At 44.2% G+C, this 16,366-nt stretch overlaps 1 protein-coding gene across 1 annotated transcript in view; it reads right to left on the reverse strand.

The window, feature by feature from the left end:
* The window catches only part of vill (villin-like), a 71,542-nt gene that overhangs the window by 42,371 nt on the left and 12,805 nt on the right, over positions 1 to 16,366 (reverse strand). Inside the window, exons 2-4 of the mRNA XM_045710717.1 lie at positions 13,807 to 13,887; positions 10,363 to 10,437; positions 5,986 to 6,179 (exon numbers count right to left, since the gene is read on the reverse strand). Of these exons, the coding sequence (XP_045566673.1) occupies positions 5,986 to 6,179; positions 10,363 to 10,437; positions 13,807 to 13,878 (341 nt within the window). The 5' untranslated portion in view covers positions 13,879 to 13,887. The remainder of the gene's footprint in view (positions 1 to 5,985; positions 6,180 to 10,362; positions 10,438 to 13,806; positions 13,888 to 16,366) is intronic.

Below are 16,366 nucleotides of genomic sequence, written 5' to 3' on the forward strand. Positions count from 1 at the left end.
AGGGGTTAATCAGAGATATGAGAAGAGGACAGGGGTTAATCAGGTAGAGATATGGGGAGAGGACAGGGGTTAGTCAGCTAGAGATATGAGGAGAGGACAGGGGTTAGTCAGGTAGAGATATGAGGAGAGGACAGGGGTTAGTCAGGTAGAGATATGATGACAGGACAGGGGTTAATCAGGTAGAGATATGAGGAGAGGACAGGGGTTAGTCAGGTAGAGATATGAGGAGAGGACAGGGGTTAATCAGGTAGAGATATGAGGAGAGGACAGGGGTTAGTCAGAGATATGAGGAGAGGACAAGGGTTAGTCAGGTAGAGATATGAGGAGAGGACAGGGGTTAATCAGGTAGAGATATGAGAAGAGGACAGGGGTTAGTCAGGTAGAGATATGAGGAGAGGACAGGGGTTAATCAGGTAGAGATATGAGGAGAGGACAGGGGTTAATCAGAGATATGAGAAGAGGACAGGGTTAATCAGGTAGAGATATGAGGAGAGGACAGGGGTTAGTCAGGTAGAGATATGAGGAGAGGACAGGGGTTAGTCAGGTAGAGATATGAGGAGAGGACAGGGGTTAATCAGGTAGAGATATGAGGACAGGGGTTAATCAGAGATATGAGAAGAGGACAGGGGTTAATCAGGTAGAGATATGGGGAGAGGACAGGGGTTAGTCAGCTAGAGATATGAGGAGAGGACAGGGGTTAGTCAGGTAGAGATATGAGGAGAGGACAGGGGTTAGTCAGGTAGAGATATGATGACAGGACAGGGGTTAATCAGATAGAGATATGAGGAGAGGACAGGGGTTAGTCAGGTAGAGATATGAGGAGAGGACAGGGGTTAGTCAGAGGTATGAGAAGAGGACAGGGGTTAGTCAGGTAGAGATATGAGGAGAGGACAGGGGTTAGTCAGGTAGAGATATGCGGAGAGGACAGGGTTAATCAGGTAGAGATATGAGGAGAGGACAGGGGTGAGTCAGGTAGAGATATGAGGAGAGGACAGAGGTGAGTCAGGTAGAGATATGAGGAGAGGACAGGGGTTAATCAGGTAGAGATATGATGACAGGACAGGGGTTAATCAGGTAGAGATATGAGGAGAGGACAGGGGTTAATCAGGTAGAGATATGAGGAGAGAACAGGGGTTAATCAGGTAGAGATATGAGGAGAGGACAGGGGTTAGTCAGAGATATGAGGAGAGGACAGGGGTTAGTCAGGTAGAGATATGAGGAGAGGACAGGGGTTAATCAGGTAGAGATATGAGAAGAGGACAGGGGTTAGTCAGGTAGAGATATGAGGAGAGGACAGGGGTTAATCAGGTAGAGATATGAGGAGAGGACAGGGGTTAATCAGAGATATGAGAAGAGGACAGGGTTAATCAGGTAGAGATATGAGGAGAGGACAGTGGTTAGTCAGGTAGAGATATGAGGAGAGGACAGGGGTTAGTCAGGTAGAGATATGAGGAGAGGACAGGGGTTAATCAGGTAGAGATATGAGGACAGGGGTTAATCAGAGATATGAGAAGAGGACAGGGTTAATCAGGTAGAGATATGGGGAGACGACAGGGGTTAGTCAGCTAGAGATATGAGGAGAGGACAGGGGTTAGTCAGGTAGAGATATGAGGAGAGGACAGGGGTTAATCAGGTAGAGATATGAGGAGAGGACAGGGGTTAGTCAGGTAGAGATATGAGGAGAGGACAGGGGTTAGTCAGGTAGAGATATGAGGAGAGGACAGGGGTTAGTCAGGTAGAGATATGAGGAGAGGACAGGGGTTAGTCAGGTAGAGATATGAGGAGAGGACAGGGGTTAGTCAGGTAGAGATATGAGGAGAGGACAGGGGTTAATCAGGTAGAGATATGAGGAGAGGACAGGGGTTAATCAGGTTGAGATATTTTGATTATAAAAAAAGTTTACGTTCAAACGGCTCTTGTTTGAAGTAGTGACCCGCGACATACAGCTAGTTTCCTGAACCAAATTCACTCTGGCTGTCTACGCCGATTTCAGAGCCCTCTCGTCTGAGTGTGCCAGAGAGCAGAATAACTGATTCATTTACAAATGCAAAAACCCAATGAATATGACCAGTGTCAGTAAACGTTGGCAAAATAACATTGTTCAATTATTGCCACCCTCACAGTTCAGTCACCAACGCTCTGGATAACAAGAAAATATCCTAACCAGCTCTGCTATGGTGAATGGTCAAAGTGAGGTGTTCTCTCATTTGTGTCTGGAAGTGACTAGCTAGCTAGCCAACTTTAGCCAGTTAGCTTGGTTGCATGACTGCCGTTGTGAGGTCAGATTGCTCGGATTAACCCTACTCCTAGGCTAGAGCGTCCAGTGTACCCTCTGAATGCTCCAAGAGCGAAACTCTCTGAATTGACTAAATGACAATCTGACAACACTCTGAATTCATGATCGTCCAGAGCACACTCTAGAACTCGCTCTAGAACTCGAGAACTCCAGAACTCCAGAACTCCAGAACTCCAGACTGAATTTAGGAACACACCCTAAATACACCACATGACCAAAAGTATTTGGACACCACTTAAAATTAGTGGATTAGTTTGAAGATGTAATCCGGAGACAAGTGATTTCTCCATCTCCTTAGCTATCATACTCGAATTCCAATGATTTCAAAAATCGGTCCTCCAGAAAGTGGAGAGCAATACTTATGCTGTTTTACTACACAATAAAAAAAAAATGTTTAAAAGCTGCGTTAGACAGGATTACCTAGACATACTAACCAGCTCAACATCGAGCACAGAGCCATGCAATCTCCATAGACAAAACATTGGCAGTAGAACGTCCCATATTGAAGCGCTCAGTGACTTTCAAAGTGGCATCATCATAGGATGCCACCTTTGCAACAGTTTGCAACAGTTTGCAACACAAATTTATTGTGAAGTGAAAACGTGGAAACGTAGTAACAATGACGCCGCCGCGAAGTTGGTACAAGCTCACAGAAGGACCGCCGAGTCCTGAAGCACGTAAACATTTCCTCGGTTTCAACACTCACTACCGAGTTCCAAGCTGCCTCCGGAAACAACGTCAGCACAATAACTATTCGTCAGCATCTTCATGAAATGGGTTTCCGTGGCCGAGCAGCTGCACACAAGCCTAAGATCACCATGCGCAATGCCAAGTGTCGGCTGGAGTGGTGTAAAGGTCGCCCCCATTGGACTCTGGAGCAGTGGAAACTCGTTCTCTGGAGTGATGAATCACGCTTCACCATCTGGCAGTCCGACGGACAAATCTGGGTTTGGAGGAAGCCAGGAGAACGCTACCTGTCCGGATGCATAGTACCAACTGTAAAGTTTGGTGGAGGAGGAATAAAGGTCTGTTTTTCATGGTTCAGGCCCCTTTGTTCCAATGAGTGGCCCAGACTTGAACCATATCGAACATCTCTGGAGAGACCTGAAAATAGCTGTGCAGCGACGCTCCCCATCCAACCTGACAGAGCTTGAGAGGATCTGCAGAGAGGAATGGGAGAAACTCCCCAAATACAGGTTTGCCAAGCTTGTAGCGTCATGCCCAAGAAGACTCGAGGCTGTAATCGCTGCCAAAGATGCTTCAACAAAGTGCTGAGTAAAATGTATGAATACTTATGTAAATGTGATAAAAACAATTCCTAAAAACCTGTTTTTGCTTTGTCATTATGGGGTATTGTGTGTAGATTGATGAGGAAAAACAGCCATTTTATACATTTTAGAATAAGGCCGTAACGTAACAAAATGTGTGGCTGTCTACTATGCCATTATTATGAATAAGTAATAATATAATTTGTATTTATCAAACATCAATCAATATTCATGTCACCAGAATAAGACCATGAATATTTATTGGAAAGTAGCATCAAGCTCCTCCCCTTGCACATTCACCACGCTGTGAAGTTTCTTTAATCTGTAATAAACTGCTTTCCCGAGTCGTAGTGGGAGGAGACACACAACATATCGCGGGATTTGATTTGATTTGACGGTTATTATATCAATATTTGCACATAATGAAGTTTCCACTGCCATTTCTCGCATTAATTAATTTACACGACACAACAACAAAAAAACATCCCACCATGTCGAACAAACATTTTTATAAAATTGTATTGACATTTCATATATTTCCTCAGCCCGGCCTGTGACTTTTGTAATGCGGCAGGTAATTCGTCAGCATGAAATGGTTGGAAGGAAACCTGGTTAGTGTTAGTGTGTAAATTAACCTATGAGCCCCAAACCCAAATTAATGGAAGATGAAGGCATCAAACAGGGAGTTGATTGATGTAAATGGACATTAAATATACCAAATATATTGTGTGTAATGGCATTGTCAGTGTACCACAAGTCCTCATATTCTAAAATCAAATGAAATCTCTAACAGGTTGGGACCGACATGGTGGAGTTTCCTGCACCAGGCGGAGGTGACCAGACCCTACCCATTTGTGTTGGCTCACGTGTTTACAGTCATTAGTGGACAGGCATTGGAGCAAGGTACACTGCTTGGGGCTACTGGATTCAAGTCCTATTATGTGTTTGATATCAACTTTCCCATTGTTCCCCAGCATGGGAATTCCTACAGACCACAGTGTATCAGCTGCTAGGAACAGAATCCCCCAGCAGTAAGACTGTCTTTGTTCCACTGAACAATAGTGGATAAAACTCTAGTATTGTATGTAGTGGGAGAAGTAATAGGAGGAAGCACAGCCCTCCCTCTGGTTGATGATGTTCCTGTGAATTAATGGCTGGATGAGCCATAAGTGTCTCGTTCCAATGCTAATATGCTCTTAAGGTACTATTTATAGCTCTGTTAAATGGACTTTTAGTTAGTTTTTTCTAATGCATTTGCTTTTTTGCCTGCAGTATGTTTATGGCTCATTTATCTTTAGTTCAACTACTGAAGCGTGTTCTGCTATGCTTTCATTCTATCACAATAATTATTTTTTAAATACAAATGTTACATTTAGGGGATTGTGAAAAGCGCTTTATGAACGAAATACAGTTATTAAGTAATGAGTCATTAGTCCATGTCCTTAGTCCATGTCAAATATTATATTTTACAATTGTTCTGCGTAACAATGTTTTAACTCGACCCAAATGTAGACCGTTATTGTATGGCAAAACAGCCACTTCAGACAGACAGTGAGTTAACACCACTTCAGACAGACAGTGAGTTAACACCACTTCAGACAGACAGTGAGTTAACACCACTTCAGACAGACAGTGAGTTAACACCACTTCAGACAGACAGTGAGTTAACACCACTTCAGACAGACAGTGAGTTAACACCACTTCAGACAGACAGTGAGTTAACACCACTTCAGACAGACAGTGAGTTAACACCACTTCAGACAGACAGTGAGTTAACACCACTTCAGACAGACAGTGAGTTAACACCACTTCAGACAGACAGTGAGTTAACACCACTTCAGACAGACAGTGAGTTAACACCACTTCAGACAGACAGTGTGTTAACACCACTTCAGATAGACAGTGAGTTAACACCACTTCAGACAGACAGTGTTTTACACATCAAGTTCAGCTGAGGCTTTAGGCTGATGTTTCGACTGTTCGATTCATGAAATAATATAAATCAATTCTAATAATCAATCGTACTTTACGAAATCTTATCTTGTGAAATAATACATATTCTGGAAAGAAAGCTCGGCTGTCAGGATAGCTTTATGTGGGCTTTCGTTTTGTCACCGTTACAGGGCATTTAATGTATTGTTTAGTGTTGTGTTGTGTTGTCACTGGCAGGTTTGAGTTTACCCAAGATTGACATGCTGAAATCGCAACTGAGTATGAATGTGTCTGCGCGTTATGTGTGTGTGTGAGCAAATTAACTGTGTGTGTGTGTGTGTGTTGGAGTGTCAGTGTGTGTGAGTTCGTATATAGAGTCCTGTGAGAGTGTGTGTGTGTGTGTGTGTGGTTGTGAGTGTGTGTATGTGTGTGTGTGTAGTATAATATATGAATTATACATATTATTTCCATCCACCATTGGTCACTCACATGAGTCCGTTCCTGAAGTAGCTCCTGAACTTGGAGGACTCCGCGGCCTGTACCTCCCTGTGCTGGACAGGACTGCCCCCCAGGAACTCATCCAGCTGAGTCACTAAGATGGCCGCCGCTCCCTGCTCATCCTGAGAGGACGAGTTACCGATCCAGTAGTGGATGTCCATGGAGTTACTGGAGGCCTGACTCCGCTGGACGGACACACATGCACACACACACACACACACACACACACACACACACACACACACACACACACACACACACACACACACACACACACACACACACACACACACACACAGACACACAGAACCAGTCAGAAGTTTGGACACACCTACTCATTCCAGGGTTTTTCTTTATTTTTTACTATTTTCTACATTGTAGAATAATACTGAAGACATCAACACTATGAAATAACACATATGGAATCATGTAGTAACCAAAAAAAGTGTTAAACAAATATATTTGACAATCTTCAAAGTCGCCACCTTTTGCCTTGACGACAACTTCGCACACTCTTGGCATTGACTGGTGCTGTATATAGTATTCTGTTACACACACATACATTTACATGACACAGATACACATCGTTCAAATTGTATACTGCACACACACATTTGCCATAGGGGTAATTCTTGAGGGGTCATTCTTCAATTGCGGTGGTAAATGCTGTCTCTTGACTTTGGCACCATGTAGAAACACTTTTAAATGACGAAACTAATACATATTTTATTTAACTGATACTTCATATGAAAGCATATGTAAGTCCTTTATTCTGTAAAACATGTATTTATATGGATTATATACTGGGATTGGGTTGGTGATGTAGCGAAATCTTTTACAGGTATCTATCTAGTATTTTGAATTCTAGACAGTGAACAAAAGTATTTAATATATTGTATAGATACAAAAAACAACAACATTGCTATTAAATTGCAATGTGTGCCCCTCAGTTGCCTTTCAGTTAGTCAACTTCAGTACAACATACTATGGGGGAGTCGCACGACTCAACGACTTCAGCTGAAGGATCTACAATCATGTCTGAGAAGGCCAATGAAATCCGTGCCTTGCTGGAAGCCCTGTTGATCACTGCGAGGCTCGGAATCAATCCTTCAATTATTCCGCTCTTCACCTTGGTGTGAACAGGAACGAGTCACGCTACTAAAACAAACCATTGGACACAAGACTGTCTTACTAGGCTACCTGGGGCGGCAGGTAGCCTAGTGGTTAGAGCGTTGGACTAGTAACCGAAAGGTTGCGAGTTTGAATCCCTGAGCTGACAAGGTATAAATCTGTCGTTCTGCCCCCTGAACAAGGCAGTTAACCCACTGTTCCCCGGAAGGCCGTCATTGAAAATAAGAATTTGTTCTTAACTGACTTGGCTAGTTAAATAAAGGTTAAATAAAGGTCAAATAAAAAACATTGCACCAAACTAAACTGTCCCTTAACGGTAGAGTGTGCTCACCCCCTGGACGTTGTGTGCTGAAGTGAACAATGACTTCTTCTTTGAATTGCTCGGCCAGGCGATAGCAATAAGTAAGATGGCTAACGTGAGTGACTGTAACGATGAAGGCTAAAAAGCCAGGTTCAGGTTCACAACCAAATCAAATGTTATTTGTCACATGCAGTGAATATAACAGGTGTAGACTTGTGCTGCCAATGGGGGGGTGTACATCTACAGACAGGGAGAGACTCTGTTTCCTCCTAACCTTGGATCACTCCCTATTGCTAGGGAGCTTTGGGCGACACAAGTCCCCAGCTACCTCAACTAGGGTGCAGCTCTTTTATCCAGATGTGGCCCTCTCTCTCTCTCGGGAGTGGAGGCTACTCCCATAGGTGGTCTCCCAGATTTTGGGAAATTATCGTTAGCGCATAGATCTTTACAGTGGAAGCGTTTGATCTCTGGTGCCAAGATAAAGGATCTCGCTCCTGTTCAGAGCTCTGTGAGGGACATCCTTTGAGCAGGGGCGGTCATTCTCCACTTTAGAAGTGTTCATGGCCGCTATCTCAGCGGGTCAGGTGGGAGTTGACGAAGCCTCACCAGGGGGGCCCATCCCCTGGTTGTGTGATTCCTGAAAGGTGTACGTCGTCTCAGACCAGTCTCTAAAACTATTTGCGTCCACATGGGACGTGGCACTGGTTTTGGAGGCACTGTGTGCCCGCTTTGATCTCAGTGGATCTGAATATCCTCTCCTACAAAACCTCCCTGCTCATGGCATTGGCCTCGGTTTAATGTGTTGGGGACCTCCACGCTTTATCCAGTACTCAGTTCGCACCGAAGGTCATGGCTATGATCCTACAGGTTCTTAGCTTTTGAGATATTTCCCTTTTCGACTCCTTTTGCTTCTGAAGAGCAACAGAGGTTGCTCTTCCTGTGTCCGGTGCGAGCTTTATGCAAGTACATCTATAAGAGGTTAACACACCAAGGATGTACGGTCCTGTGAACGGTTTGTCTGTTTATCTAATTCAGCTGGCGGCAGGGCGCTCCCTAAGCAGTGTTTCTTCCACTGGATTGCGGAGGCTATCTCCCTGGCATATAGCAGCAAGGGGCTATCTCCCTGTCATATAGCAGCAAGGGGCTATCTCCCTGGCATATAGCAGCAAGGGGCTATCTCCCTGGCATATAGCAGCAAGGGTCAAAGGTTACCTAGTGGTGTTGGCTCCCACTCCACCAGGGGGCTGGCAGCATCTTGAGTGTTGTTTAAAAGGTTGACTATAGGATATATTTTTTGCTGCAGCGAGTTGGGCATCACCACACACTGTTGTGAGGTTTTAACACTTGGACGACACTGCTCCCAGTGTAACCTGTAGCGTGCTTATGACTGGGACAGGGGAAAAGTCTCCAGGCAGCGTGCGTGTGTGTACAATATCGAGGTCTGGGTGGTCTGCCGTAGGCCGTTTTTCATTTAGTATCCATTTGGGGAGAGATTATATTTTCCCATAGTATGTTGTACCGAAGTTGACTGAGTGAAAGAGAAAGTAACGCTATGACTATAACTACTGTTCCCTGAAGGAGGGAAACGAGGAACTCAGGAAGATTAGCTAACGTTACGGCCTTAGCTAACGGGGATCCTAACGGGGATCCCCCCGGCACCCGTTCCTGGGCTTGGTGAAGAGCGGTATTAAATTGAAGGAATGAATCCAAGCATCACACTTATCAACTGTGGAAGACGAGGATTCCAGCGAGGCACGGATTTCTTTGGCCTTGTCAGGAGTGAGTGTAAATCCTTCAACAGGAAGTGGCGAGAGTGAGACTCCCCTGTAGTATGTTGTACCTTCCCTCCTTCAGGGAACAGTAGTTATAGTCATAACGTTACGTTTTCTGTCATTGGTGTTACCACCTTGAAAATCACTGATTTCAAAGATGCAGTATAGAAGGACCTTCAGCATTTTCTCCAGTGTTATCGGGGGAGGAGTCCATGTTAAATTATCTAAATGATATGATAATCACACCCTTTTAGTATATAATATACTATATAATATATAGTCATATATTTGAGGACACCATTGTTGTGTCTACATCTAAAGTGTCACTTGGTGTTAGTCAGGGAAAAAAATATTGTGAGCAAAATTATGAATTAAATCACTTTAGTAAATATTTTTTACCAAATTGATGACCATAGTTGCCTCCATTTCAGGAAATACTAATTTACCTAAAATGTCAGATTAGTGTTATTACTCATACTGGTGGCTCAATGTTATCTTAATGATACACATTATTTAAAGTCGTTAAGCTTTCAAATTAGTTGAGTTAGAATGCGAAGATATACCCAAATACATAACAATTAATAACAAGTGTTCAAAATGCCATGACCAAATGCCACCGGAATTCAGGAACGACCCTTAGATAATGTCTACAGGGTACCAGGCTAAAGGCTCAAAGGACAATGTAGCAATACTCACACAGAGGACAATGTAGCAATACTCACACAGAGGACAATGTAGCAATACTCACATAGAGGACAATGTAGCAATACTCACACAGAGGACAATGTAGCAATACTCACATAGAGGACAATGTAGCAATACTCACACAGAGGACAATGTAGCAATACTCACATAGAGGACAATGTAGCAATACTCACATAGAGGACAATGTAGCAATACTCACATAGAGGACAATGTAGCAATACTCACACAGAGGACAATGTAGCAATACTCACATAGAGGACAATGTAGCAATACTCACACAGAGGACAATGTAGCAATACTCACATAGAGGACAATGTAGCAATACTCACACAGAGGACAATGTAGCAATACTCACGTAGAGGACAATGTAGCAATACTCACATAGAGGACAATGTAGCAATACTCACACAGAGGACAATGTAGCAATACTCACATAGAGGACAATGTAGCAATACTCACATAGAGGACAATGTAGCAATCTCCCTCAAAGAAGTTCCCAAAAGCTTGGTCCGGTACAGGAACCATCTTCATGTTCTTAAAAACAACAAGATACTTTCAGATTATTATATTAAACAACAGAATATTATATTTCAAGAACAGCATGACAGAACACCAAAGAAAACTGTCATAATAGTCCCATCTCAGCATTAGATCTGAGACTAAGGCAGTGTAATATACCCAGTGGAGACCGCTGTATTACCCAGAGGAGACCGCTGTATTACCCAGAGGAGACCGCTGTATAACCCAGTGGAGACCGCTGTATAACCCAGTGGAGACCGCTGTATTACCCAGAGGAGACCGCTGTATTACCCAGAGGAGACCGCTGTATTACCCAGAGGAGACCGCTGTATAACCCAGTGGAGACCGCTGTATTACCCAGTGGAGATGGCTGAATAACCCAGTGGAGACTGCTGTATAACCCAGTGGAGACTGCTGTATTACCCAGTGGAGACCACTGTATAACCCAGTGGAGACCGCTGTATTACCCAGTGGAGACCGCTGTATAACCCAGTGGAGACCGCTGTATAACCCAGTGGAGACTGCTGTATAACCCAGTGGAGACCGCTGTATAACCCAGTGGAGACCGCTGTATAACCCAGTGGAGACCGCTGTATTACCCAGAGGAGACCGCTGTATTACCCAGAGGAGACCGCTGTATAACCCAGTGGAGACCGCTGTATAACCCAGTGGAGACCGCTGTATAACCCAGTGGAGACCGCTGTATAACCCAGTGGAGACCGCTGTATTACCCAGTGGAGACCGCTGTATAACCCAGTGGAGACTGCTGTATATCCCAGTGGAGACCGCTGTATAACCCAGTGGAGACTGCTGTATAACCCAGTGGAGACTGCTGTATAACCCAGTGGAGACCGCTCTATAACCCAGTGGAGACTGCTCTATAACCCAGTGGAGACCGCTGTATAACCCAGTGGAGAGCGCTGTATTACCCAGTGGAGACTGCTGTATAACCCAGTGGAGACCGCTGTATAACCCAGTGGAGACCGCTGTATAACCCAGTGGAGACCGCTGTATTACCCAGTGGAGACCGCTGTATAACCCAGTGGAGACTGCTGTATTACCCAGTGGAGACCGCTGTATAACCCAGTGGAGACTGCTCTATAACCCAGTGGAGACTGCTGTATAACCCAGTGGAGACCGCTGTATAACCCAGTGGAGACCGCTGTATAACCCAGTGGAGACCGCTGTATTACCCAGAGGAGACCGCTGTATTACCCAGTGGAGACTGCTGTATTACCCAGTGGAGACCGCTGTATTACCCAGTGGAGACCGCTGTATTATCCAGTGGAGACCGCTGTATAACCCAGTGGAGACCGCTGTATAACCCAGTGGAGACCGCTGTATAACCCAGTGGAGACCGCTGTATTACCCAGTGGAGACCGCTGTATTACCCAGAGGAGACCGCTGTATTACCCAGAGGAGACCGCTGTATTACCCAGTGGAGACCGCTGTATAACCCAGTGGAGACCGCTGTATAACCCAGTGGAGACCGCTGTATAACCCAGTGGAGACTGCTGTATAACCCAGTGGAGACCGCTGTATTACCCAGAGGAGACCGCTGTATAACCCAGTGGAGACCGCTGTATAACCCAGTGGAGACCGCTGTATAACCCAGTGGAGACCGCTGTATAACCCAGTGGAGACCGCTGTATAACCCAGTGGAGACCGCTGTATAACCCAGTGGAGACCGCTGTATAACCCAGTGGAGACTGCTGTATAACCCAGTGGAGACCGCTGTATAACCCAGTGGAGACTGCTGTATAACCCAGTGGAGACCGCTCTATAACCCAGTGGAGACCGCTGTATAACCCAGTGGAGACTGCTCTATAACCCAGTGGAGACCGCTGTATTACCCAGTGGAGACTGCTGTATAACCCAGTGGAGACTGCTGTATAACCCAGTGGAGACCGCGTATTACCCAGTGGAGATGGCTGAATAACCCAGTGGAGACTGCTCTATAACCCAGTGGAGACTGCTGTATTACCCAGTGGAGACCGCTGTATAACCCAGTGGAGACCGCTGTATAACCCAGTGGAGACCGCTGTATAACCCAGTGGAGACTGCTGTATAACCCAGTGGAGACCGCTGTATTACCCAGAGGAGACCGCTGTATAACCCAGTGGAGACTGCTGTATTACCCAGTGGAGACCGCTGTATAACCCAGTGGAGACCGCTGTATAACCCAGTGGAGACCGCTGTATTACCCAGTGGAGACCGCTGTATAACCCAGTGGAGACTGCTGTATAACCCAGTGGAGACCGCTGTATAACCCAGTGGAGACTGCTGTATAACCCAGTGGAGACTGCTGTATAACCCAGTGGAGACCGCTCTATAACCCAGTGGAGACCGCTGTATAACCCAGTGGAGACTGCTCTATAACCCAGTGGAGACCGCTGTATTACCCAGTGGAGACTGCTGTATAACCCAGTGGAGACTGCTGTATAACCCAGTGGAGACCGCTGTATTACCCAGTGGAGATGGCTGAATAACCCAGTGGAGACTGCTGTATAACCCAGTGGAGACTGCTGTATTACCCAGTGGAGACCGCTGTATAACCCAGTGGAGACCGCTATATAACCCAGTGGAGACTGCTGTATAACCCAGTGGAGACTGCTGTATAACCCAGTGGAGACTGCTGTATAACCCAGTGGAGACCGCTGTATTACCCAGTGGAGACCGCTGTATAACCCAGTGGAGACTGCTGTATAACCCAGTGGAGACCGCTGTATAACCCAGTGGAGACCGCTGTATAACCCAGTGGAGACCGCTATATAACCCAGTGGAGACTGCTGTATAACCCAGTGGAGACTGCTTTATAACCCAGTGGAGACTGCTGTTTTACCCAGTGGAGACTGCTGTATAACCCAGTGGAGACCGCTGTATAACCCAGTGGAGACCGCTGTATAACCCAGTGGGGACCGCTGTATAACCCAGTGGAGACCGCTGTATAACCCAGTGGAGCCTGCTGTATAACCCAGTGGAGACCGCTGTATAACCCAGTGGAGACCGCTCTATAACCCAGTGGAGACCGCTGTATAACCCAGTGGAGACTGCTGTATAAACAGATATAGGATCTTAATTTGATCCAGTTTGCTACAGCAGGAAAATAATCCTGCAGCAACAGGAAATGTGAATTATTAAGTGAATTAAAATGTATTAACGTTTTTTATAGGGGTTGATATATTTCTCATAAGGGAAAACCAAGTCTACAATTTCAAAGTGGAAATTTCAAACTTTAGAAGCCTTTTTAAACCTCAAGTAAACTACAAGTTTAAAATGTCCTGCATTGCAGAAAAGTTATCCTGCAACAGGGTGATCAAATGATGATCCTACATCTGTACAGTATATTACAATATGAAGTATTTAGAAAGACTTGTGACTTACATTGATGGTCCAGATCTGTAGGCCAGACTTCCTGCTGACATGCTGAAAGGCTTCTGGACTTTCTTCAGTCATTCTGCACAACTAACAACACAGTAGAGAGCATGCTGAACGAACTGTGAATCACCTCAGAAAGCTTACTGCATGTTTACTGAAAAGTGCCTATCTTCCACAGAGTCTTTAACCACCAAGCTAGCAACATATTTTACATACACTGTAAAAAAAAAAATGAAAAACACCCACAAATTTAGTTGTTTCAACTAATTATTATTAAGTAACTGGTTCCAGAACTTTTTTTTGGTTTTGTTTTGTTTTCAGACTAAGTGTTAAACTGAAACCTCCAAAAAAAATGTAGGCCAAAATTTTTCTCCAACTTGAGAAAACGTTCAGTCAATTTAAAATGATGTGTTTGCTCAACCTGTCTCATGTTTATTCAATGAAAAATTATTTTAAAAAGGCTGTGCAACTGGTTATACACAACAATAATAATTTCTAGTTGAATGAACATACTAGACAATTTGAGCAAAAAGATCATTTTAAAATTAATAGAATTTGTATCTATGTTTTCTCATGTTGGAGCTGTTTGGGCCAACTAAAAATGTTAAGTTCAGCTAACACTTTGACCAAAAAGTTGAGTAAACCAAAAAAGTCTGTGGAACTAAAAGTTAGTTGAAACAAATATATATATATATTTTTTACAGTGTACATCGATAACCAACTGGGGTCATTTTGACCCCAAGAAGAAACTATTGGAAAAAGCAACAATCACAGAAATATATCAAAGTATTTCTTATAAAATTACATAATTAGGCATGTAAATAATTGTATCCAAAATGTGTTTTTTTGGGGCAGAAATGCCTTCAGGAACAACTTTCATGTGCCTTAAAAACAAATGTGTATGCCATCTGTAAATACAAATAAAATTGTTAAATTACGAGCCTAGTTGGTTTAGCAATGGAAAAAAACAGTAACCTTCCCACTAGCCATGATTGGCTGAGATAATGGATGGGCTGGACATGCCGAGAGATGAGTTCGGATTGGTCTGCCATGTAGCCCGCTTCTGTCTATAACATGAGCTGCTTAGTATAGTGGGTCCTTGTAAAGTTGCAGCGTACCGCGGCGCAGCTTGCATGGTGCCGTAGAATTCTATGGCACGTTATTTAAGTGTGAACCACTGGTACCATTAATGCTAGTTAGTGTTAGTTTGACCACCAGAGGGCATCTTTGAGACGCATTTGATAGCCTTCAATAGTGGCTGTACTAGAGAATACGGGCACGCGGGAGACCGGGGTTCAATTCCCCTACGGAGAGGAAGGAGTAGGCTGTCCTTGTAAATGAGAATTTGTTCTAAACTGACTTGCCTAGTTAAATAAAGGTTAAATAAAGGTTAAATAAAGGTTACACTAAGAACATAACATTTCTACCCTCTAATTTTCTAATCCTAGTCTAACCAATACCCAAACAGAGATTCAGTGAAAATAGAAATCTTATTGATTTATCATGACCAGTCCCCATGCTTGTCTCAGAGCAGCGTGAAATGGTGCTAAAATAGTTGTAGGCTTTTGCTTCAAATCCAATTGCTTCTAACTTCAATAGGCTCTTTAAATAAATAAGACCTACACCACTTTTAATAGCACATTACTCAACACTAGTGAGACTCATATCGTCTACGGTAGGACTATAATATATCGAAAAATATAATCGAACTCCCCGCCAATAATTACATATAGAGGATTGGAGGATATTTATGTAATTCAGTGATATTTATTTCCATAGTAATTCATTATTGGAGCCTTAAAAAAATAAACATCTGCATTTTGAAAGAGTATTTTATCATTATTTTATTAACGAAAGCATAAAGATGCCATTATTAGTTACATTGTTTTAGTTTGAACGTGCAGACTGGCACTAAAACAGAACAGCGGGAACGTTTCCCTAGTCAGCGCCATTATTAGTGTAATGCGCCTTAAAGTGTTGTCAGTGTGGTGGGGTGGGGCTCTACCCCCCCCTCCTCCTCCTCTCTTCCTCATGGGCTAAGTCGGTCATCTGTGCGCGGCTCTGCGGACCATCCTGTGCCCCCTGCCCTCGTGCCTTGAACCACTTTCAGTGGTTACAGCTGGAGAACTGCAAGGCAATCCCATTGTGCTATCTCAGTGGATACAGCTGGAGAACTGAAATCCCATTGGGCTATCTCAGTGGATACAGCTGGAGAACTGAAATCCCATTGTGCTATCTCAGTGGATACAGCTGGAGAACTGAAATCCCATTGTGCTATCTCAGTGGATACAGCTGGAGAACTGAAATCCCATTGTGCTATCTCAGTGGATACAGCTGGAGAATTGAAATCCCATTGTGCTATCTCAGTGGATACAGCTGGAGAACTGAAATCCCATTGTGCTATCTCAGTGGATACAGCTGGAGAACTGAAATCCCATTGTGCTATCTCAGTGGATACAGCTGGAGAACTGAAATCCCATTGTGCTATCTCAGTGGATACAGCTGGAGAACTGAAATCCCATTGTGCTATCTCAGTGGATACAGCTGGAGAACTGAAATCCCATTG

The sequence above is a fragment of the Salmo salar genome, chromosome ssa29 (assembly GCF_905237065.1).
Source record: "Salmo salar chromosome ssa29, Ssal_v3.1, whole genome shotgun sequence".
Lineage (NCBI taxonomy): Eukaryota > Metazoa > Chordata > Actinopteri > Salmoniformes > Salmonidae > Salmo > Salmo salar.